At 46.2% G+C, this 24,381-nt stretch overlaps 1 protein-coding gene across 1 annotated transcript in view; it reads left to right on the top strand.

Moving 5' to 3' along the window:
- fat4 (FAT atypical cadherin 4) overlaps window positions 1-24,381 on the top strand; it is a 97,186-nt gene that overhangs the window by 42,843 nt on the left and 29,962 nt on the right. The window contains exons 2-6 of the mRNA XM_076292151.1: window positions 3,717-3,848; window positions 8,159-8,420; window positions 8,600-8,950; window positions 10,835-11,757; window positions 12,960-13,134. Of these exons, the coding sequence (XP_076148266.1) occupies window positions 3,717-3,848; window positions 8,159-8,420; window positions 8,600-8,950; window positions 10,835-11,757; window positions 12,960-13,134 (1,843 nt within the window). The remainder of the gene's footprint in view (window positions 1-3,716; window positions 3,849-8,158; window positions 8,421-8,599; window positions 8,951-10,834; window positions 11,758-12,959; window positions 13,135-24,381) is intronic.

Raw genomic sequence — 24,381 nt, 5'->3', positions numbered from 1 at the left:
TTTTCTGTTTTTTTTAATCGGTTTTAATAGAATCAGCACATGGTTTAACGGTTTTTAGTATCAAGTTTGTTTTCTGGCATCACAAGAATTCTTTGTACCGTTTATTTTATTTATGGCCAAGGCCTGAGTCATTTCTTTTAGTGGTCTAGAGCTTTGGCTTCGTCTTATGATGAAGTGCTTAGTGTGAAATAGCCAATGAGAACCATGTTCTTGTCTCAAATGTTGCCGCTGTCTGCTACACCCGTCGAGTCCAGCCCCGGTCATTTTATGTCACTACTCAATTTTCACCACGGAGATTAGACGGAATTGGACATTCCAATAAATTACTTTTGCATGCTCTTAGTTGTCCTTTCCTATTTATCTGCTCAAGGAGATTGAGTCTTGCAATCAGTGGGAACCAGGAAGACCCGCACATAATTTGTGAGATGCCGAACATGACTCACCCTTGTTTACGTTTTATGTTTTTCATTATGGAACAAGAGGCCGTACAGAAGTAATTGAAGCGAAAGTATTACTCATGTTGAAAGCGGACCATTGCAGCGCAAACTTTAATTAACTACACCTTTCTTGGAAGGAAAACTCACTGACTCAGAGAGTCTGTGAATATGTGTTGGGTCTTTGGGGGGTAGGGGTTTTAAGAAGAATGAACTTCTCTTCCATGAACCCCCTCTTCCATTCCTTTTGTGCAGTATTCTTGGCCACATCACAACTATGAGACACTGGGGGGAAAAGTGCACATAGTCAACCACACTGTTCTTCAGCGCTACAAAATGAAGTATGGTCCAAGGAGTGCCTTTGTGTTGAGGAGACAGATGTAGGCACAGAGGAAGATTTCATGGAGAGGATACGGTGTCCTGGTATAGGATTGGGTGTCTGCATGGTGTAGACACCATGCGTGTCTAAGCAGTCTGGTGCAGACCTTTTGTGCATAAGTACAGTCTTATGGGTGACAAGCTATCCTATAGGCACAACATGTGTGATAAAATATAGATGATGCTCCACTAATGCATTAATCCAGTAAAGTAGTATGAAGTGACATGAAGTAACAGTGAAGCGGAGGTCAAGGCCAGGATGCAGGATAAGTGGTCTCACATAAAAGGAGATGATAGGATATTTATGATTTCTCTCTCCAGTAGTTGATAAAATAACTAGAGCATTGCATAATTGTGCTAATCTCACTTTCCATACATATTCATGTGCACAAACACATGATATGAGGTATCATAAACATGCTCAGACTCTCTCTCTCCCTCTCTCTCTCTCTCTTACTCCCTCTCTTTCTGTGTGTGTGTGTGTGTGTGTGTGTGTGTGTGTGTGACTGTGTGTGTGTGTGTGTGTTTGTGTCCGTGCGCGCGTGCGTGTGTGTGTGTGTGTGAATCATTGATAAATACTGATAAATAATGGACCTCAGTAGCCAGTCCACAGCTGCAACCCGAAACAGTGGTCTGTGAAACACAATCTTTATTCTGTGTGAACTAATGGCTCTCACCTGTGCTGACCAAAGAGACTGGGCCCTCAGCGACAGATCTCACCCCGTCTCTCTCTCCCTCTCTCTCTCTCTCTCTCTCTCTCTCTCTCTCCCTCTCTTTCTCTCTCTCCCTCTTTTTCTCTCTGTCTGTCTCTCCCGGCTGACCTCGCTTCCTTTCTCTCCGATGAATTTTTCACACAGCTCTTTGATATGGGGGGGGGCGTCTCGGGGGACCATGTGGTAATATAAGCTAAAAGCACTCGCCGTAATTATTTCTCATAACGCCGCTTCTTCCCTAATTAGCGTCCTCCGCCGAAAAAAACGAGCCCTGCATTATTTACACATCAAGGGGACGCGGCGCCGGCGATAAATATTCATCGTTTGTTGACTTAGCTCGCTCCCGCTGCTCGGCGCGACCCCTAGCGAAGCGCAGTGCAGCCCCTTCTTGACTTTTTGTTTTTACATTATGCATGGGGCCTGGTATTGCAGGTGGGCTCCCCTAAAAAACTTGATCCTTTTCACACTGGCGTCAGTGGGGTGTGTATCCTCATATCTATATTGAAGGCACGCAGGCTGCAGGTTGGAATGAAATTAATAAGTGATCAGAGAGAAGACTCATTTTCACGATAGATGGACACACTAGAGGAGGCGAGTGACCATACTGGCAAGGTACAGCCGGGGACTAGGTTACCGACCGAGCATATGTCCAGTACTGGAGACATACTGCACGCCAGATCAGGTGACAAAATTAACATGGCCTACCTGAAATAATCCTTAACCCAACTAAGAACAGAACCATACAGACACAAGGAGGTCATGATGTTATGTAAGGCACCTTCAGTATATTTGAAATACAAACACTTAGTCATAGACACATATAACTGTAAGTGCCCCTCCTTAATATGTATGTATATTTTGCTTAGAGGCACAAAGTAAACATCCTTCAGCAAGCCATTCTAATTGAAATGCAGACAAGAGTCAGTGGTTTTGACATCTTTAATACACTCTGCCGGGTATTGTTTGACTTCCTGGTTTGCGGCAGGATCTTCTTTAATAAAGTGAAGTGCTGAATAGCCGTGGGCTGCTGTATAGGGTCTGCTGAGAGCGGCAGTCAGTGGATTTGCTGTGCACGTGAACCCTGTTTTTTTCCTGTCAATGGAGAAACGAATAGGGCACAGACACACCCACCCACCCAGTCGCCCTCCAACCCCCAACCCCATCACCCCTCCCACCCCTAGTCTTCCTCCTTTTCTCCGGGTGGTGGTCCTATATCCTTAGAGTCCATTGTCTGCGGGGGTGAATGCCTCTTGAGGAACTTTTGTTGAGGCTGTGAGAGAGAGAGACTATTTTTTGTTTTGCCTATGTGTTTGTGTGTGTGTGTTTGTGTGTGTGTGTGTTTGTGTGTGTGTATGTGTGTGTGTGTTTGTGTGTGTGTGTGTGTGTGTGTGTGTGTGTGTGTGTGTGTGTGTGTGTGTGCACGTTTGTTTTGTGATTACTTAAATAACTGTCAGCATTAATGGACATCGCAATGCTCCAAATTTTAAACACCCTTTCTCCATATTTAGAGAAGCAATAAACAGAAACGGCAAAGCAAATGTCTGTTTTGATTCGAACCTCAGGCTGTATATTGGCTTTGAAACGCATGTTTACCTCAGGGGACGTTACAGGATCATGTTTAATTTGCCAGAATACAACTGCAAATGTGATATTTCTGGACCATTCGCAAATAATCCGACACCGTCTCAGGTCTCTGTCTCTCTCTGTCTGTCTCTCTCTCTGTCTCTCTCTCTCTCTGTCTCTCTCTCTCTCTGTCTCTCTCTCTGTCTCTCTCTCTCTCGTTCTCTCACTCTCTCTCACGTTCTCTCACACTGTCTCGGACGTTGCATCTGCACTCACTGACACTTGGCTTCTCTTCCTTAGTTGGTGTAGGGTGGAGTAGGCCTATTACAGTGTGGAAAACACTAGCGGTCAGAAACATAAACAACAGCTGATGGGTGAGACCCATCCTCACCCTTTCCATAGGAAAGAGATATAACTAGTGTCAGCCCTGCTGGAAGCTCCAAGAAGTCTTTACACGCAACTGTATGAGAGACTACACAGTATCATTTGTCATTTTATCATCTAATTTATGAGGTGTGCAGCTCAGTTGCAGCTACTTACCATTCGACTGCACGGGGTACTTAAACACTATTGCAGGCATTGTTCGGCTCTGTTTTCATGGAAATGGTGGTGTTTTTCTTTCCTCCAGGTGGAAATAACGCTGCAGGATGTCAATGACAACCCACCTGTTTTTCCGACCGATATTCTTGATGTGACCATCGAGGAGAACATTGGTGATGGATTCAAGATAATGCAGCTAACAGCAACGGATGCTGACGAGGTACGTTTCTCCCAGGAATTCTTTTTTTTTTTTCATATACTGCATATATTTCTGGCAGCGCGTATGTCTACGTGAAGGATGTTAGCTGTGATAAATTGTCTCCATGGTAACGGCATAGATCAAGTCAAACAGCAGTCTTTTTGCACTAGTCCAAGTTCCCAAAAACTTCATTTTTTTATAAAAAAAAAGAGCATGTATGATGAATATTGATGAACTCCAACGTTTAATAGCATAACCAGCAAACTTTGTGGTTTCAAGAGCTTTGTCTCAAGGTAGAACATCCCGTGCAAGCACGAATTTGGCTCTGTGTCCCGCAGAATGCTATCAAAACATCAGCCACAGTGCATCACACTCAGGACATCCAAGAAGCGATGTTGAAAATACTCAACCTCGTTCCAGTATGAAAGAAAGACCCATGTGAACAAGCAGTCTGTCTGTAGAAGAAGTAAGACAGTGTACCATTCAGCAATCAAGGAAGAGGAGGCTGGTTTCCTCTTGTGCGATGTCTCTCATTGCCGTCCAAGTCATGAAGTTAATAACTCTCTCACCAACTGTCCCACCACAAATATGACTTTTCTTGGCCTAAGGATGGTGGCTGTAAGAATACTAGTCAGTCAGCCCTCGCAGTGCCGATGATACCTGAGATTTCTGAAGGCCCTAAAAAGGAGTCAGATTTTTCTCTCTGTCTCTCTCTCTCTCTGTCTCTCTCTCTCTCTCTCTCTCTCTCTCTCTCTCTCTCTCTTTGGCCCCGCCGCTGTCGGTTGACTTTTTCGACGTCGCACAGATAGTCCCTCGGCGGGCCCTGTAGTGTGCATTACATCACCGGCCGCGGGCCCCGATTATAAAATGTCTCCATCTCTCGCAGCCGTGGCAGGATGTGGACATAAAAATTCAGCGCTGAGCGAAAACCAGGCGGTCCCAGCAGGTTCCCGGGCCCGGCAGACTCATGCGTGTGCTGCCAGCATGAGCGAGGACGAGAGGACAAGCCCAGTGGAAGGGGGGGAAAAAACGGGACTCATTGTTGCTGCTCAGGCCTCAGTGTGTGAGAACGTGGACATACACTCGTGCTTATGAGGCCAGGGCATTTATGGGTTGTTGACTCACCATTCGCCGGAGCATTTTTAATGTGAGAAAAAATCTGATGGTCTGATGGCGAAAAAACATTTCTGGAATCATCTTTCTTTTTTTTTTAATAGATGGCAGACCAGGCCAAGCCATGGAGTTATTTCCCTGCTGCCAGTAAGCAGGGGGGGAAAATGGTGGATTCTTTTTCAGCTAAGTGAAGCACAGCGTGTTTTGGCGACAGTCTTCAGATGCATCCTTCCTGTCAACAGGAAGAACCAAATACTTAAAGTCTCGTCATTTTCGCCCCGTTATGACGGTGCATTTAAAATGACAGTTAGTGGAAAGTGGCTCAGGAGCCAAAAAGGTCACCAAATAGGAGCCTGCATGTGGAGTTATTTCAGTCGCCCCAGTTGCGTCGGCCAACTTTTTTGCCCACATCCTCGCGCGCTTGGAAACCCCAAGTCACACAGACACGCGGAGCGTACGGAAAGCATTCAGGCCCACAGAGCACAGAGAGAGAGAGAGAGAGAGAGAGAGAGAGAGAAAGAGAGAGAGAGAGAGAGAGAGAGAAGGGCCACATGTGTGATATGGGGAGACCGAGCCAAACTCTCAAGCTGCTGGCCAGCTGACTCCCCGGATTCAGACATCATAATGATCTCTCTCTCCTTTAATGGCACCACATGTGCAACTCATGTGTGATTGAATGAATGCCGTTCTCTCTTCACATCCGTTTTTGTCACACCCATTTCCAGCGCACCGAGAGAGAGAGAGAGAGAAAGGGGGAGAGAGAGAAAGGGCTGATGGAGAATTAGAGGGGAGGCTCTGGTTTTGTTTCTTAAGTCGATTGAAGAAGGAAGAGTCATCTCAGAGAGAAAAGGAATCATTCTGTTTTTTGTTCCTTCCTCTTCTTCTTCTTTGCGTGTCATCGTTTCAATAGGAAGAGAAAAAGCGACCACAAGTCATTAATCACTAGTAAGGGTGTCACTTTAAATGAGACGGGTGTCACATCAGAGGACATGGTTTTAAAATTGATGCATGCCTAGTTTTATTTTAGGCTTACAAAAACAAAAGAGCTATTAAAAAGAAGGGGAAAGAGCAAGGCTTGATTTCCGCAGAGTTGAGAATCTGAACACACACACATTGATAGGGATAAGTAGATGGACTACATCCACTCTTTCATGGCCTCCAAAACATATTATGACAAGACCTTTCAGCATGATGTTATCAAGAGCTTTCAATCACACCAGCCAAAGATTATCTTAAGTCCCCTTCTCCACCAGAGCGATTTGTTTTGGTTGACAGCACCAATTGACATTAATAAAGCACTCGTCTGTAATTCGGGGGGCCTGACGGTGTGTGTGTCTCTTTGCGTTTGTTCGAGCAGTCGGTCAAATTACAGGAAGGTCAATTTCCTGCCGGGGACCCGTCCACCCCAGCCTCCTGCGTGTCCCCTAGCTGATCCCCGCCCCCCACGACCCCCCCCTAACCCTACAAACTTCTGGGCTGCTAAATGAGTTTCCTTATGCCTGACTCGGAGCTGCCGCTTTGCTCTTTAATTGCTTCGGTTTGTTCTCCCTACTGCGCCCTGGGAAGGTTGTAAAAGCCTCAAAGTCTTTAGTGAGATGGGGGGGGGGGTCACAGAGGCGGTCATTGTCAGAGACGGTAAGCTCGGCTTTTCAACCCCTCTGCACTGCACCCACCACACCCCACTCCACCTCCTCTCCCTTTTGAACCCTATCAGCGATTTTAATTGGCTGACGGAGGGTGTCGGAGTCTGGTTGCAGCCCAGGTGGCTGATGGGAATCCCAGACTGTGGGTCTTGATCGATGACAGCAGCTCTGTGGAATAATACTGCTGGGTTTTTTTTTTCTTCTTTTTTCTGGTGGATGGCCATGAGGAAAGTCTGTTTTAGACCAGACATGAGTTTTGTCTACTTACCCAGGCCCATCTCAATCCTAGGTAAGGATCCTCCCCATCCTTATTACAGCGAGGATTGACAATCGATTAGGAAATGCCTTGGTTTCCCCCCTGGTTTACCCAAAAGTGCCAGGATCCCACTAATGGTTTAGACTGGACTAAGCTTTGTCTGGACAGGACAAAAAAGTCTATTTTGTCTTTTTATTATGAGTAAAAATAATCTTGACAGCTTGGTGAGAGGCATCCTTTGAAGTAGGGCAGCATCTGTTTCTAAACGTAGAACACTTGGAGACAGTCGTCTGGGCTGGCATTGTCCTCTGCACAAATAGGAACGTCAGGATCTGTCACCGGAATTATTCAGCTGTCATATTACATTCTCCCTTCTCGATGGCTGTAGTATCACATGTTTAACGGTTGTGCTTACCCCAGGTATCAAGGGATCTATTAGTTGAATTTATAGAGTAACACTATAGCCCCAAAGTTCAAAGACAGGGAGCAACTCCGGAGAGAATTCGGCCATTCAGATCCTGTTGTTTTTTCTTTTTTTTTTCTTTTTTTTCTTTTTCTCGTGTGTTCACATGTGGACATTCAATCCTGAAATGTGCTCTCCAGAAGATACATTTGCATATGAGCCTCTCTGGCATCTGTTCATAAATGATGTTGGTTATGTACATAGTCTGACTTGCGTTGGGTTAAGTGCTCTAAGCAAGCGGTATCCTATCTAACACAATAATGACTTCAAAAGGCAGACAAGTTTTATTGGAAGCATTATACCAGTTTGTGGAAGTCTCCGCCATAACACTTTTTTCTAATTGACATGTAATATACACTTTGAAACGGTTCAGAGTAGACAGTTTTCAGTGTTACAGATGATTTGACTAATCTTATGGACTTCAAAATAAATGGCTCAGAATTTTTCATTGTCTAAGTAAGTATGGCACGTGAAAAACCCATTGCACTCTCATAACACATGTAATGATTTAAATGGCCCAGTATTCTGTGGAGGGAAGTTACAGGAGGTTAGAGCAGAAGTTTACAAGTGAAGGGTTCCTGGTTTGAATCTGGCAGGAAATAGCACTATGCATTATTATGTCTGCCTTTGCCATTGCTTGCAGATGTAACGGACTTTGTGTCTGCATTTGTAATGCAAGAGAAGTGGATTTTTTTAAGTGTCTAATACCAAGATATACATAGCCTACTATAGCACTCTATGAGTGATGTGCACTATTTGTGAATCTACGACATATTTTTGTTAAAAGAACACTCCCCCAACTCTCTCTCTCTCTCTCTCTCTCTCTCTCTCTTTCTCTCCCTCTCTCGCTCTGCAGGGACCCAATGCCCTGGTCACCTACACCATCATCAGTGGAGCGGACGACAGCTTCCGTATCGATCCTGAGTCCGGCGATCTGATTGCCACAAAGAAGCTCGACCGAGAGCGCCGCTCCAAGTACTCGCTTCTGGTGCGTGCCGACGATGGGAAGCAGTCCTCTGACATGAGGGTGAACATCACGGTCAGCGACGTCAACGACCACACCCCCAAGTTCTCCAGAGCCACATACTCTTTTGACATCCCTGAAGACACTGCGCCAGGTAGCCTGCTGTTCTGTCCTCCTTAGCCACCATATTGCTTGTAATAGTAACGTCTCATTGAATCTCAATGGTTGGTTACTGTGGTCAAACTTTTATTATTCTGTCTGCTGTGTCTTTCATTTCATGTAGGATGTGTATGGCCATGCCCTTTAATTACTTTGCTTGCTCTGTTCCCTCAGGATCCATTGTGGCGGCCATTTTGGCTAGCGATTCCGACTCTGGGGTGAACGGGGAAATCACCTACTGTCTGGAGGAAGACGACGAAGACAACACCTTCCTGCTCAACCCAGTGACGGGCGTGTTCAACGTGACGCGGCCTCTGGACTACGAATCTCAGCAGTACTACATCCTCACCGCAAAAGCAGTGGATGGGGGTGGACAGGCCAGCACTGTCCGGGTCTACTTTAATGTCCTGGACGTTAATGACAACCCTCCCATCTTTAACACCACCGTCTACAGTACCTCAGTGACTGAGAGCCTGCCGCCAGGATCCAATGTGCTCACAGTAGGGGCCAGCGATGCTGATGATGGTACGTTACCAACCAAAGGCCTATTATTACTCAAAAGAGTTCACCTTTACTGATATTACGGAAAAAGTTAGTTAAATGCTTTATAGTTAAACAGCAGGTATTATTATATTTCATATAGAAATTGTAAGGGGAAAAATACTGTCTAGATTTGAATCGATAAATGTACCCATTATGTAAAAGATGGGTAGTTAAAACATCCGTCTACACACGTATGTGTACATGGACTACTGACGTCCATCAGCAGACACCGGTAGCTTGAAGAGAAAGTTCAGTTGTCTCCATGTCGTCCTGGTAGCGTCATCCTCTCTCTCGTGGTGCAGTCACTGCTAAATTGGAGCCCCTAATGTGGTTACCGTGACCTACATTCCTGCCCCCCCCCCCTCCCCACCCCGTTGCTCCTGCCAGGTCTCCTGTTCTGTCTGCACCGGGCCGACCTCGTGCTCCTCTGTCTGGACCGAGCCCGCAACCGCTGCCTGTCCTCTTCATGATACCGCCTACCAAAAAAAAAAAAAAAAGAAAACATCATTGTTGGGACTTCCTGAGCCTTGACCTCTGTCAGGGACGGCATCTGGGGAAGCAAGGGAGAGACAAGCCGACAACCACCCCATTTGTCGTGGCCCTTTCATAAGGAGATTGCCTGTGTACAGTAAATAAAAAGCTGGGGCGGACTGTGGGAAGGTGCCGAGACAGTGTCCACATGAATAGCCCACTGACTTGAATTACGGACGCTCAATTGAAACCCATTTGCGCCGGCTCAGGGGAGACGGCGAGGAGATTAGCTCGAGTTTCAAAATCTGATCGTTTCGGGGAGGTTTTTAGTGCAGCGTGTCTTTTCCAATGAATGATTTATGTCCATTAAATGGTGCTCATGGTCACAAGTGGCCTTATCGGTCTAGGAATGGTGTGTAGCTCTGCTGTTTGGGTGATAATTTAGCATGACAAAGAAATGCCTTGCTCAGTAGTTGTAGTAGTGGGAATGCGTCAGCAACAGCTGTTTTTTTTTTCTTCTAAACAATAAGTGGAAATGCTAACTGATAAGAACTTGACGAGCTATAGCAATTGTGCAAACATAAATATCCAGAGGTCCAGTGGAGTACAATGTCTGTCAGTCAAGTGAAGTAAAAATAAATATATCAGCGTATGTATTCTCATTATCATCTTGCATGGGAAACAGGGCGATATTAGATACAAGATATGAGCTACACAGAACATATGATCTTCCTGATATCCTTGTTCCAAGGTTACATCTATATTCACTTTAAACACCATTCAAATCCAATTTGAAATGTTATACACTGTTGGTTTTTTTTTCAACATTCAGGCCATTTACAGCAGCTTTCTTCCTTTAGAGAGCACAGGGGTATGTAATACATCCACAAGATCTTACAAAAATGGTTTAAAATATGACTTTATATCATCATATTCTTAGAAAAAGGGAAACTTAAAGAAGCACTCCCCCCTTTTATATTAAACACGTTTAACATATTAAAAATCTATTTGAAAAAAATATATATTTATAATATAGAGTATGTCTCCTTTCAAAGCCCTAGAAGGTGGGGAAAAGATAATGCACATGCCATTACTGATGCTCATCATCCAATTATTTTAATTATAACATGCCTCATTAAAACTATGTTTATGTCTTGATAAATATAAATTTTTAGGTCAATTTGAGGTTTGACTGGCATTTCAGAATTTCTAAGACCCCAGCTTATTAAGATTAATCACTGGTATAATCTTACAAGCGTTTCATTATTTTCAATGCAATGTAGTGTAATTGCACATTTATTTAGAAATCATAAAGTGTCGTTTAAATGCCTCTCAAGTTGCCCTGCTAGTCATTTTCTCATTAATGCTGTGTTTTCCTTTTGTGGTTTCACCCAGGCCTCAATGCCCAGATGTTCTACACTATTGCATCAGGTGATTCCCAGGCTCAATTCTACATCTCCAAGAACGGCGCCCTGCAGACCAAGAAGGCGCTGGACAGGGAGGCCCAGTCGTTCTACAACCTGGTGATCACCGTGAACGACATGGCGGAGCCTCCGATGGCCCGCTTCACGAGCACCGCCCAGGTGTCCATCATCCTGCTGGACGTCAACGACTGCCCACCAAGCTTCACGTCACAGAAGATGACCTACATCCAGGAGAACACGCCCATGGACACGGTGGTGTTCACCGCCCACGCCACTGATGCGGACAGTGGGCCCAACAGCTACGTGGAGTACTCCCTGCGCGGGCCCTTTGGGAATAAGTTCAGTATTGGGACCATCGACGGAGATGTAAAGCTGGTCGGGGAGCTTGACCGTGAGGAGCTGGCCAACTACACCCTGACGGTGGTGGCCACGGACAAAGGCGAGCCGCCACTCACGTCCACCATGGATGTGACCATGATTGTGCTGGACGTCAACGACAACACGCCCAGCTTCTCGCAGAACATCTATGACATCGAGATCGAGGAGAACACGCTGACGGGAACTGACGTGCTCCAGGTGTTCGCCAGCGACGCCGACGAGGGCACCAATGGGCAGATCCGCTTTTCCATCGTCGGCGGCAACACCAACACGGACTTCCGCATCGACTCGGTCACCGGGATCATCTCGGTGGCCAAGCAGCTGGACCGGGAGGTGAGGTCATCCTACTCGCTGGTTGTCCAGGCAGCGGACCGCGGAAGCAGCCCGAGGGTGGACCGCACCACCGTCAACATCGTCCTGACAGATGTTAACGACTGTCTGCCGACGTTCGAGCTGTCACCATACACAGTAAACGTCCAGGAGAACCTGTCGAAACTGCCCAAAAACATCCTACAGGTCAGTCCCCCACTCTCAGTACCCTTACCAGACAGGGTTATTCAAACACTCTACATTTAATTGGACCTCCGCTGTAATTCATTTTAAACCTCTGCAGAACCGGGGTGATTATTTAGACTTTAAACAGAAACTGGAAATTAAGCTGAAATCTGAACATTTGACAAATGACAGAACAAATAAAACCACAGGTCTAAGGCAAGTGGAACTGCTAAACGTAGCAAGAAAAGAGAACTTGCGAAACAGCAGCGATCGCTGAAAAGGATATTGTTGAAACCATATAATCCAAAATTACCCAAATTGCGTTAATGAGTCTCCGCTCTCCAGTGACAAAGGCAACACAGTCTTCGGCGTGGTCGTGGCTCGTACCTATGAGGAAATTAAGGTGCAGAGCGGCGGCAGCAGCGGAGGCCGCAGCTGTGCTGGGACGTCGCCCAGTGGCGGCGGGTTTCGCCCCCACACACAAACACCGCGCGCCGCGCCAGCCAGGGGCGGCCGATCCCTGCGTGCGGCAGGCGTACTGGAAAAGAGCTCAAACTCTGCACGGTGCGGGCAGTCACTAATGAGCCCTGCTGCGGTGCCCAGATTTATACCTTGCCTTCATTCTTTTGGTGGGGAAGCTTGGCCAAACTCCACCACATTGAATGCCACCTTTGTGGCATCTAGTCTTGCCTCGTGCATTTCGCTGGGTATTTTTGGGGCCATCGTTTTAGTGTTATGCGACGTTTTCGATGGACGAAACCAACATCCGCGATGTAGTCGTTGAGGTAGCTCGTTCTGTAGTCGGTGACTGCTGAGGCATGCCTGTGTACACATGTCTGAAATGTGACCCCCTCAATCAGCAAAGTGAATGAGATTTGGTCAGCGAGGGAAATTATAGCCAGTTACTCTAATCACACGGTAATGGTGCTGAAACGCTGCCAAGCACCTGCATGTACAGTCGCCCGCATGAAATGAAAAAGTCCACCACACACAGATTGCATTTGATTTGTCAACATTGTGTTAAAGTACCCATACAGCCTCTGGCTTCTGTCATCACACGTCAGATCTACAGCATATGTATGATAAGTAAATATCTGCCTGAGGAAAGGCTTGGCCCCCAAAACCATTAAATATATTCGGGAGCAGTATGTAGTATGTAGACTCATTGCTTACTTATTCACTCTGAAATGTCTGCCTTTGGTGTCTGTGATTTCTATCTATAGGTTGTGGCCAGGGATGATGACCAGGGTTCAAACGGTCAGATCAGCTACACGCTCAGCGGTGGAAACGAAGAGGGAGCTTTCAGTCTCTCATCCAGTGGCCAGCTCAGCGTCATTCACACGCTGGACAGGGAGGCTCGGGAGAAATACACCTTGATAGTCACGGCCATCGACTCAGGTACGAATGCCCTTATGCAACACAGGCATTATGTGATCCATAAAAATCTCTACAAGGATCTAACACTCGTTTATCACACATATATATGCCCTAGGCGTTTCCTGCGTGACAGTGATATGCGGCTTCATACTCGTATTTCTCAGAGCTGTCATGATTGGGGCTTTTTTTCCCAGTGATTTTAATACACAGGCTACTCACAGTAGCGTTGTTCCTGTGGAGCACACTGGATAGGATGCACCTGCATCGGATCATGTAAAAATTGTTTAAGACATGTCTGTATATCACGAACTGTAGGAAGAAGGGAAACATAAAGCAGTGCTCTCTGTCCTGGAGGTATAACTCTGAGAAAAACTACTTTCTGTGTTTTTTGAGAATTTATAAAGCCAGATAGATGTGCCTCCCCCCTCTTGAAGACTTACACATGGAAGCCATTGGAAGACTAACGGTTGTGTGATTGCCGCTTCTACGCAAAAAAACAAAAGTCAGAATCGAATGTGTTAAAAATTCTGCGCCTGAGATTTTGTTTGTATGGAAACAGTGGTAGGGCTTGTTATAAGCAGACTAAAGGTTGGGGTGTTATTCCACAGAGGTCAGAAAATGTGCACTTGTGAGCAAACGCAGGCATATCCCCATTCAGGCCAAATCACATGCTATTCCAGCTAAGTATATGTTTCTTTTGGTGACTGGTTAGGCAGCCACGGTCATAGGGCGGTTCTCGCTCATTCCAACTCAGCCATGTGACCCGCTATAATGAGGGGTATTTTTTGACTGGCACTGGACATGGGTGAGAACGGCAGCAGTATAGGGTCACTACTGCCCTGAGATGACGGGCGCAGTTTGATTTGCATTAGCCTGTGGGATGTTTAAGTCTATACAATGTGGCTTTTATGTCTTTATTTAAGTTCCAGTGTGGCAGACCCACTGACATTTAGATTTAGCTTGAACAGTTATTTAAGTTCTTCACTCAATGGAAACATCTTTACATACTGAAATATACTGTACAGATAGAACTGAAATATACGGTACTGTACAAATAGAACTACGATAGATTTACAGACAGATAGACATTCATACATCCATAGATATACTAAGATATATAATGAAAATAATAGTAAATATGTTCTTCATACATTTTTCCAGCAACCTTAAAGCATAGTGCACAAAGCCATACCTTTCACAACTGCAGGGTAGTGCATTCAGGACTTTTTTTCCCCAGTTGCAGAAAGAGACTATTGTGTGGAATATTATAATATTGAGAAAACCCGTAATCTGTGCACGGTTAAAATGATCCTGCAGTATTTTCTCACATTCTTGAGGGCGAGACATCGGGGGAAATGGTTATCCCATTTGCTATCTGGCACAGAAATCTGCAAGGTAGACACTGAAAAACACACAGGGGCCCATTTTTCTTCGGGGCCCATTTTCAATTACATTAAATGCATATGGGCTCTCTCTTTCCCCCATTAGTGGGCAGAATCTGTCAGAAAATGAGCCGCTAAGTGTTTAACACTCACTCCACTGTGCTGTCAGCTGATGTAGAGATCTTCATTAAAGTCAACAAAGGGTGCATCTCTCCGGTGTTCGGTGCTGTGTTGGACATCGCTCGCTTCGTCAGCTCGCGCTTGCGCGAGGAACAAAAGCCTCATCAGACCCGGTGGACAAAACACATTTAATTGCATGTCCACAACAATTATCCCATCTTGTCCGCGTGGTTAGCCTGGGATGAATCCATTTCTCGTCCACCATCTCATCGTTTTATTGCCCCGCCCCCCTCCCCCCCCCCTCCCCCATCTCAGCTGTGTCCACAAGAGGATCTTTCTCTCCACCGTGAGGCCCCCTTTTTTGCTCGACGGCTGGACAAGTTAAAGTCATTAGCGTGAGTGCGGAGCTGAGGCAAAGCTGGGCAGAGGAGCAGAAACGGTCATCGCAGCAGAGGCAGCAACAGCAGGCCTCTTCTGCTGAGTGAGGTCTGTCATGAAGTGGATGGGAACCGAAAGAGAGTGCTTGCTCTCGACTGCTGGTTCTCTCTGGCAGCCGCTGGTTCCCATAAGGGCCCTCTCTGCTGCTGCCTGTAGCCGATACTTTGGCTTTGGCGTTGGAGTTGGCACGCACCGGTCATTATTTGGAGAGAGCTGCACCCAGGCCCCGAAAATGTGGTGCAGATACAAGCCCAGTAAAGGTGTTTAACAAGGAGGCTTGTTGAAGGGAGGTGTGGGGTGGGGTGGGGTGTTGTGGGTGAAGTCAGCGAGGGTGGGTCGGGGTAGAGTGGAGTGGGGGGGGGGTTGCAGTGGGAGGGTTCGACTTGAAGGGCCCCCTTTTCCTTTTCACAGTGGAAAGTTGTTGGCAAGGTTTCTGAGGGAAATATCGGACCCAAGAAAGGGAGAGATAAGAGGAGAGCGTGCGGTCTCCTGAGAAGCTAATGGAAGGGAACATCTGGGACCAGCTGCAGGCAAATCGGCCTCGCTGTCGAGCCACACGCGAGCTCCGCGCTCCTTACTCGGCTCCACTGCAGACTGCATGAAATGCACAAAGACTGAGAGGAGCCTCTTCACGCTATATAGCCCATAGGGATGCGTAGATTGAGTTTCCCCGCCGAGGAGACTTTTGGCTTGTTTGGCAATCAATAGCCTGTTGTGCTGGCGGCACGTCTTGTGTATACAGCGCAAATTCTCCAGGGTATGTTTTCCGGTCATGGAATCTGTGCGCTTGCGAAAAAAGCTTTGCATCACACAAAGATCCTATTGCCCTGTCATTTCCAAGGCATTGTGTCCGGGCGGATCTTAATACCCCTACATCTGCGCTCTGTGGTTTATTTCCCTCCCTAATCCCCGTGCTCTATCATATACAAAATAACCCAAACATAACTGGGTGAACTTTTCGCCTCTGTACAGAGAGACAAAACAGTCTCTATGTCGCAAGCATCCTCAAGGGTGACTGTAATAGCAAACCACTGTGGTCGTATTTTCACTCTCTCTCGCTCTCTCTTTTGACTTACCAAGATTTTATAGACAACAAATATGGGAATAATCACTGGTCAGACGTCATTTTTGTCCTTCAAGTTGCACAGTCAGTGCAGAAAGTAGCATGAATGTGTTTGAAGGTATGGGAACAGCAGAGTTGGCAAGAAGCAAGGCAAGCAGGCAGACATCCATTCACATGTGCCGTCTGTTTAGTCACATTTATTAAAAGCGGGGAAGCAAATCCCTCTATCTCTGACCATGGTGGAGGTCCCGCATCTCCCCAGAAAGGCAGTCTTTCACCGTGGCCCCAAGAGGCCACACTGTTTATTCTCCTCCCTTTCAGCTTTAAATGACTGCTTAGCAGATAAAGAATTTTAATGGCCGGTCCATTTAAAGTCTGGATCTTTTATGCGGTACAATGGCACTTGTGAATCTGGCCCGTAAACTCTCAGGTTTCTTTAAATGTTTCCAGCATGAACTTCTTTGTCAGTTTGAAAGACGAACTGCTTATCCATCGCACTGGTTCTGTCTGTGTGTCTGCGTACCCCGTGGAGTTTTTTTTATGTCCTATTTGTGATTTTGTGAAATGCTTGCATCATTACAATAATTTGAATGGAAAACGAACACCGCCAAGCTCTTGAAAATGCTTCGATAAAGTGCTGTAAAAAATTGCGGCAAAAGCGCTTGCCAAATGACCGTCCACATTTTTGCCATGACAAATCTTTAAAAGGGGTCCGTTTGTGAATGTTAGAGACAGCGAATCCGGCGGCAACATGAGACACTGCCAAATAAAATATCAAGTTCCACAATTGAACTTTAACAGACCTGTAACATTTAATATCAGCCCAATATATGTAAGCAAAAAATCTCACTAACAATGCTCTTCAGAAAGCTCTCTTTATACCACCATCTCATTCCACTCTTGAGTTCAGTGGTGAGCTTGACAATTGCTGGAACTCGATGTTTATGTCCATGGTTTAGTGCCTATTGGGTTTTTTAATAGGCGGTTTAGGTTGGCTCATAAGACACTCACAGCACCCAGCTCGGACAACAGTCCCAAGGCAACTCACTGACAGCCTTATCCTGAGTCAAGAGCACTGTCCGCCTCAGAGAACCTATCTCACCCATAAGAAAATACTCAAGCACTGTGCCATTGTCGAGTGAGTATTTCCTTAGAGCTGACTGGTCGAAGTTTTCATTTTCATGTGAGCTAGATAATGGCCGTGTAGACATATGGGTTTCTGGCTGTGATTGTCTGTTTATTTCCATGTCTGCTCCTGATTGAGGAACACAATGAAAATACATTGTACTTTTTAGTGAAGGCTACAGCTCTGTTTTTTTCAGCATGTGTTGACATGTGTTTATGTTATGATGTGATCGTGTGATATCATGGAAACACTGTTATAGATAAGCCAAGTTGTGTGTGACTGGCCTTTGCCAAAATCGAGCATATTTGAACTTGAAAAGTTCAAGGGTAATACCATAAATTGCGCAGAGTTGTGTATTTGCTTATTGTCTAAGGCGTATCAAGCAAACAATCACTGCGGCATGTGAAAATACTCAAAACAGGTGCAGAAAGTTTGCTTAATCTCAAAGGGCATGACATTTATTTTAACCTCTAAATCTCTAATATGTAGGAAGGAAGTGTCCTGGCAGGACAAAGCCAGTGGATTTAGCGCTATAGGGGTAGAGCTTTTCCACTTAGATGCACTGCAGAAAAAAGTTCTTTTTAAGGAAATGGCAAACATGGAAATGCAGGAATGTGATTCATTTCACAGTGTGTCCATCACTTCAGCATCCAGACTCCAGAGTAGGGGTGGTGGTGGTGGGGGCGGTGGTGGTGGTGTGGGGGTAGGATGTGACTGTCCCTTTTCTGGACATGGAATATCCCATACTGCTCGCTCCCTCATTAACTGTGAGAAAAACCCTAAACCACTTTGTTGTCCTTGTTGGCCGTCGGGAGCTTGGGGACGGCTAAAACGACAAGACCCCGTCTCCATTCACCACTGTTTGACTGAGGCATTAAAAGGGGCTTTGTCGCAGAGCAACAGGTTCTTAGAGGGAGAAAAATGTCAATTTCGGCGAGAATGTGGCCAGCGCTCCCTGAGTAATGATGCCGGACCGAAAAGAGCACAATCTAGCCGCAGTCCATAAACCCGTAATTAACCGTTTAGCCCTAAGCTTTTGGGGGCCGCAGATGGCTGTCTTATAAATTTACACGTTCATCCGTCTTCGCGAGTCAACCTGTCCATGCTAACAACTTTAATGAACCCCACTGTTTAAACACGCTGTTGTTGTTTTTGTTGTAGTGGCTAAGGAATAGAGTGGTTGACTAGTTCTTCTCTCAGTCGTGTAGAAGGAAGAATGAGACGGTCTGTTCAGGCTTGGTGGTTAAGACATCGCAACCTGGGAGCAATCAGGGCTTTAAACTAACTCAACCACCCCTCCCCCCCTCTCTGTCTCTCTCTCTCTCTCGCGCGCGGCCATCAGTGTGCTGTTTCTCCAAACTTACCTTGGTGTCGGGATTTTGCACTGGCTTATGTAATTACGATGGCTTTATTTGGGTTGGGCCAGATATTTTGCGTTGTAATTACATGTATATTTGTACCCCCTCTGGCTCGCAGAGTATGCCACTGGCACCTTCAGTAGCGCTAATGTGATTTGGCCAGTGGTAATGTACACTAATAAGATACTTAGACTGGACCATATGTTTACGCTAGACAATGTTTTATGGGAAGGGCTTAAAGGAAGCTTACAAGGAAACTGTCTGTGAGCGTTAAGGACCATGGAGAGACAGATGGGGGTGAGGGGTGTGTGTGTGTGGAGGGGGGGTGACAGGGATCCGACCTAGTTCCCCAGCAAAGTGGACACCGTTAGGGTAGCTCTCTCTCTCCCTCTATCTCTCCCTCCCTCTCCCTCTCTTTTAATGTGTATCTCCTTCCCTCTCTCTATCTTCCTTTCCCCATCTCTCTCTGTTCCCTTTTCTCTCTCTCTCTCTCTCTCTCTCTCTCTCTCTCTCTCTCTCTCTCTCTCTCTCTCTCTCTCTCCCTCCCTCTCTCTCTCTCTCTCTCTCCTTATCTGTGACACACATAGAGACACACGCACAGCATGTATCTCTTAATAATCTAAACATGAGTGAGGTTATCATGTTGAGTGTGTAATCATTGCACGCAAGGAGTAAATTACATGCATTAAGACAACAGAGTCAACAGAGCCCTATATATGATTACAGAATATCAAATAAATGGTCTTGTTTTGGTTTCAGGCGCCTTAGTCTCGTCAGCACGAAACCACAGGGAGTGCATTTAGCTTAAAATAGAGTCGCTTTTCTGATTGAATTATAACTGTGAGGAATCTCTTCGGCTCGGTTGTACTCGGAGAGTGTTTTCGCTCCGTCTAAGGTTTCGGTGTGTGAAATGGGCGATCATGACGCACTGTCTCCCAGGTTGTCTTTTAATCTCTCCTCGAGACCATGGTTGGTGGCTTTGTATGCCGTTATCTCATGATCTACTGGAGAGTTCTCCCTTGGAAAATGAAATGGGGGGGGGGGGTCCAAAAGACTGGGTTCTTATACGGATGTGGCTCCAGGTTTAATGTGCATCAACGCCATTGCTGACCACAGCATGGCCTTAGGGGAGTAAATCTTGGACGCAAGGTATCGCAATATAAAATGTTTGCTCGGCAGATTGAAAGAGTAGTTTCCGTCCGTCTATCAGGCGTGATATGTTTTGATTTGCGAATGACGAGGCGCCCAGAGTTCTCAAATAAGAGTTGACATTTGTTTAAAAAACACTTAATAAATCAGCCGCGTGCTGATTTGTACATACACTCGACCTCTCACGGTGCGGAGTGCCTTGGCGTCGGGAGTGGTTGTGTATCAGCGTTAAGTAAATGTGTGGGACACGGAGATATGAGGCACACCAGGTCAGAACAACTTGTTTTCCACTGCAGCCCTCGACTGACCCCTCAAATCAGATTATGCAAATCAACGCAACCGGCTTCTTCCCTCCGACAGGACAACCACCGGAGTCGGGACTCACCGATGATCGATGCTTTCCAAACGTGAGGGGTTGCTCAGACATCTGTTTGGGAGGCGTGCAGATAAATTTTAAAAGCAAGGATGTATGATGCATGCTTTGTCAGACTCATCACGAACCTGGCTGCCAGCCTCTACTCTGACATCTTCATCAACTGTGCGCTTGGTTATAATGAGGCCAGAGAGCTGATTCATTTGAGCCCCCCCCCCCCCCAGAGGCAAAGAAATATGCACGTATCTTGCAAGGTATCACAGAAGTGTAGCAGGAGAGGAAGAGAAGTGAGAGAGTGAGAAGGGAGGGAGGAAGAAAGAAAAAAAGTTTCATTCTAACTCGTAAATAGTACAAACTACACAGAAGTGCAGCGGCAGCAGAAACGAACGTCATTCTGGGAGCCGGGCCGGCCTATGGAAACAATACTCCTTAACCACAATGCATGGCAGCCACCGGTGCAGCTACTCTCCCGGCACAACTTTCCAACAGCCCTCTTTCCATGGCAAAATGATGTAATTTGTCATTTATCACTAAAGGCCCAGGGAGTTTGTGTCGTCGCAGCCAAGAGTGCTGCACGGCCGTTCCCCTCCTTAAAACTCCCCCTGCCCCGTTGATCACGTTCGGCGACACCAGTGCCCACCTTCGCCCGCCAAATCAGTGGCATTTACACTTCTTCCCCCAACTTTTTCCCCCCATGACCTGACTAAAGCGGAGTCTCCTTCAGCCCATGAAATTACATTACCGCCATTTTGTAGCCCTGTTATTTAGTTTTGTGTGCGAGTAGGGGGGAAAAGGGTGGGGGCATACTTTTCTGATTACACCTTCTTTTCCAATGTCTCCCTCTCTCTCTCTTTTTTTTTAATTGACAAACAAACAGAGTCCAATTACCCCGTGATTAACGGTGGCAGCAGTAAAGCATTGTGGTTTGGGAACGGGGTCTTGTAAACAGAGGCATGTCGGCTGGCATGACAGCTTGGCTCCCTCGAGCGAGGCTTCGCTTCGGCGGACTTACCTCAACAAACTGCAGCGTTGCCGCAGTAGTAACGCACTCATCAATCAAGCCGATTCCGGTGCCCTATCGGTGATGAATGTCATTGTAAACGAAGTGGGGGGGGAGGGGGGGGTCATAGTCGTCTTGAAATGTATAGATTCATAGAGTTGTGAGATTTGACAGCTTGCGCAGGAAAAAGGCAGCTGCAGTGGTTATCTGATACGGGTTAACCCCTGGGAAGGCTATGCTGGAGAGTGGAGCCGTTTGGTGGAGCCAGGAGGGCAAGCAGAGAAACAGGCAATGTTTCATTCCTGGCTCTGGCTGTCAACAGGGGCATGTGCTACGCAGGTTCAAGACCCCATGAGCCATGTGTGTGTGTGCGTTGTGTGTTTGTATGGAGGTATGGTTGTGCATGGCTGTTCATGGGTTGGTGTGTGTGTGTGTGTGTGTGTGTGTTTGTGTGTGTGGTTGAGCAAAATGTGTGTGTGCACATACATGTGTTTCGTTTTAATGCACATGTGTGTTCCACAGGCTGATTTTGGATTTGCTAGGGCAACAGAGGCCGTGGATGAGGGTGCGTGTGTGTGTGTGGTGGGGGGTGGTATCCAGGCTGGTGTCAGCTGAGGAGAGGGGGTCAGGTCAGTACAGAAGGGTCAAAGGTCACATACAGGACCACACTCCTTCTGTCTCCTGTCTGTCATACGCTGAGCCTGTAAACAGGCTGTGACCTCACATCCTCCTGAAAAGTGAAATGTCTGGACGTAGGCCAGTAGTATTGGAGGGGAGCGGCACCGTGCACTATGGAGGAACAATGCAATGGAAATGCTGTTGCTGTGCTTGGAACTCGGGGCTCAGCATAAGATGGGAAAATATTTGTACTTGAGACTGCTGGAGGGCTGCTCACAATGCAATTTTTTTCTGGAAGAACATGATGTTGTTTTTGTTATCGTCACAAATGGTTTAATTATTTGACCTTTAGCCAAATGGATTTTCAGCCTCTCTGACTTATTATGTCTATCAGACATTGCCAAGTATTCTTTTTTTGTGTGTGTATGTACTGTAGCATCCAGTGCAAAACATGTTGCATACAGTTACATCCATTTTTTTTCAGTCTCCTTTTATTGTCAAAGGCGGGAAAAACATTTGAGATTTTCCATATGTAAAAGAGGAAGCATATGCTGTGAGCCTACCGTATGGTTACATGCAAGAACAGATTCAACATGTGTTCTCTTTGTGAAGTCTTGCATCATCACCACTTGTGGTACGGGGAAGGTGGTGGTGTGTGTGTGTGTGTGGGGGGGGGGGGGTGTTGTTCTAAAGTTCTTGTTGGCAGCGCACATATACAATAGGTTCAATGCACAGAATCTGCCTAGGAACCGTGGCTCAGTGTTTGGCCATTTAAAACTGATGCAAACACCTGACGTTAGAATTACAGTTGCAGGTTGATGTAAGAGGATCAGACAGTGAGTGGCTTTAATCTCATTCGTCTCATGACGGGGCTGAGACTCACCACAACCACCTGGTTCGGCCAGAGACAGCGATGCTTGAGTGGTCATCGGTCTCCCTCGCCGAGACAGAGGGAGCCTTTAATGACCAGTCACTGACTGCTGAGGCTGCAGATGGACAGCTCGGTGCGACTGACTCCAGTGGTTAGCATTGGGAGTCCCCGAGGGAAGCCAACAGGGCCCACAGGAGAGGTTTCCAGGTTCCCTCTGTAGAAGTCAAAGGCCTGCTAGTTGGGTGCTGTAGCTCTGAACAGCAATGTGTTATTGATCATACTACAGTTCACTCTAGTTATTATTATTATGTGTTATTACTAAGTGTAGTATTTCCAGGTGTGACCATTGAAGACCCCAGGGCAGTTGGTGGCATGTGTTGCTTGCTAATGAAGTACACAGTGTTTGTTTATCTTCTTCTGCAAAAGTGAAAGGTTGTGGCACACCTATCCTATGCTGATCAGCAGTATGCTCGGATCTTAACCCTGTGCACTAAAGTTCTTATCGAGACTATGTACCTACTTCATATGCACGTACACATTATTATTAGTATACTTTGCTCACCCCACCCCTAACTCTAATCCTAATCCTAAACCCAAGCACATCTCGCAACAGTATATAGTTCTGTGTGGAGTACACTGCTGTCATCATTTGATTAAGTTTAAAACATAGTTCCTCCAAAGATGGTGGACATAAATTACTGCATGGTTGAGTATTGATGAGTTCATATGTTGCTGCTCAAACATCTTTACTTTTTATGAAAGCTGTCAGGCTGAGTTATATTCTAATAATGTGGACAGCACTCTGTGTTTGGTAATAAAGTTTGGCTTTTGGAAATTAACAACTGCAATGGAGAAATGAAAACAAGAGTGCTGCATGAGTCATGCTGCACCGATTCCCCCAGCAGTAAAGATTACGGTTTGTGGTTTCTGGGCTTGGTATTTCTGGATAGAAGCTGTTTACTTTTAGTGCAAACGTGTGTTCGTTTGTGTACTGCTGGAATGTTTTTTTTTTTTCCTGCACCCCCTTCACAAGATTTTGTTTTTGCATTCAGAAGTCAGTTTAAGTGGATTAATGCACACAGCTTGCATTCTTGGATTTGGCTTAGCCTCGGATCTGTTGAGAGAGAAGAAAGACAAAAAACAGACATAAATTAACCTTTTGTATTTGCACGCTCTCATCAAGATCAATCGCTTCGGTAGCAAGCTTGCGTGAGAGGGGTGCGGAGGCCCTTCTCCTCCTCTCCTCCTTTCAGGAAGACGCTTCTCCCCTTTAATCATGTCCCCCTTCTAATAGAGACACACTTCCCACCGCTCATTAGCTAAATGTTTGCTTCTTCACCATATGGTAATCCTTTTGTTATCCAAATGAGGAGATAAGCTTCAGTTATGTGTGGCGGCTCATAAGCACATGTTATTAATTATGCTAATCTCCCGATGTCAAGGGGCCCCTGGACCAAATGACACTCAGCGCATCTTTAGTGAATCACTTTGTGCTTTGTTCTTATCGCACTCACTGTATTTTCGAGTCTACACAGAGAGCTGCACGTGTGGTAGCAAGGGGGGGGGGGGGAAAGCAAAAGAGAGAGAGAGAGAGAGAAAAAGGGAGAGAGAGAAGGGGTGGGGGAGTGGTCGAGAAAGAGAGAGAGAGAGAGAGAGAGAGAGAGAATGAGAGAAGGAGTTTTACAGGCCTTCAGTTGCCAGAGTTTTTTGGAGAGCGTTTTTCTTATTAGGTCTCTGCTCCACAGTATGCAAGTTCAAGCATTTGATGTT

This window comes from Alosa pseudoharengus, unplaced genomic scaffold (assembly GCF_046254945.1).
Source record: "Alosa pseudoharengus isolate Yale_2024_CS ecotype anadromous, Long Island Sound unplaced genomic scaffold, YU_APseudo_1.1 YU_APseudo_1.1_scf_19, whole genome shotgun sequence".
Classification (NCBI taxonomy): domain Eukaryota; kingdom Metazoa; phylum Chordata; class Actinopteri; order Clupeiformes; family Clupeidae; genus Alosa; species Alosa pseudoharengus.
This window is presented reverse-complemented; position numbering and strand designations above follow the sequence as displayed.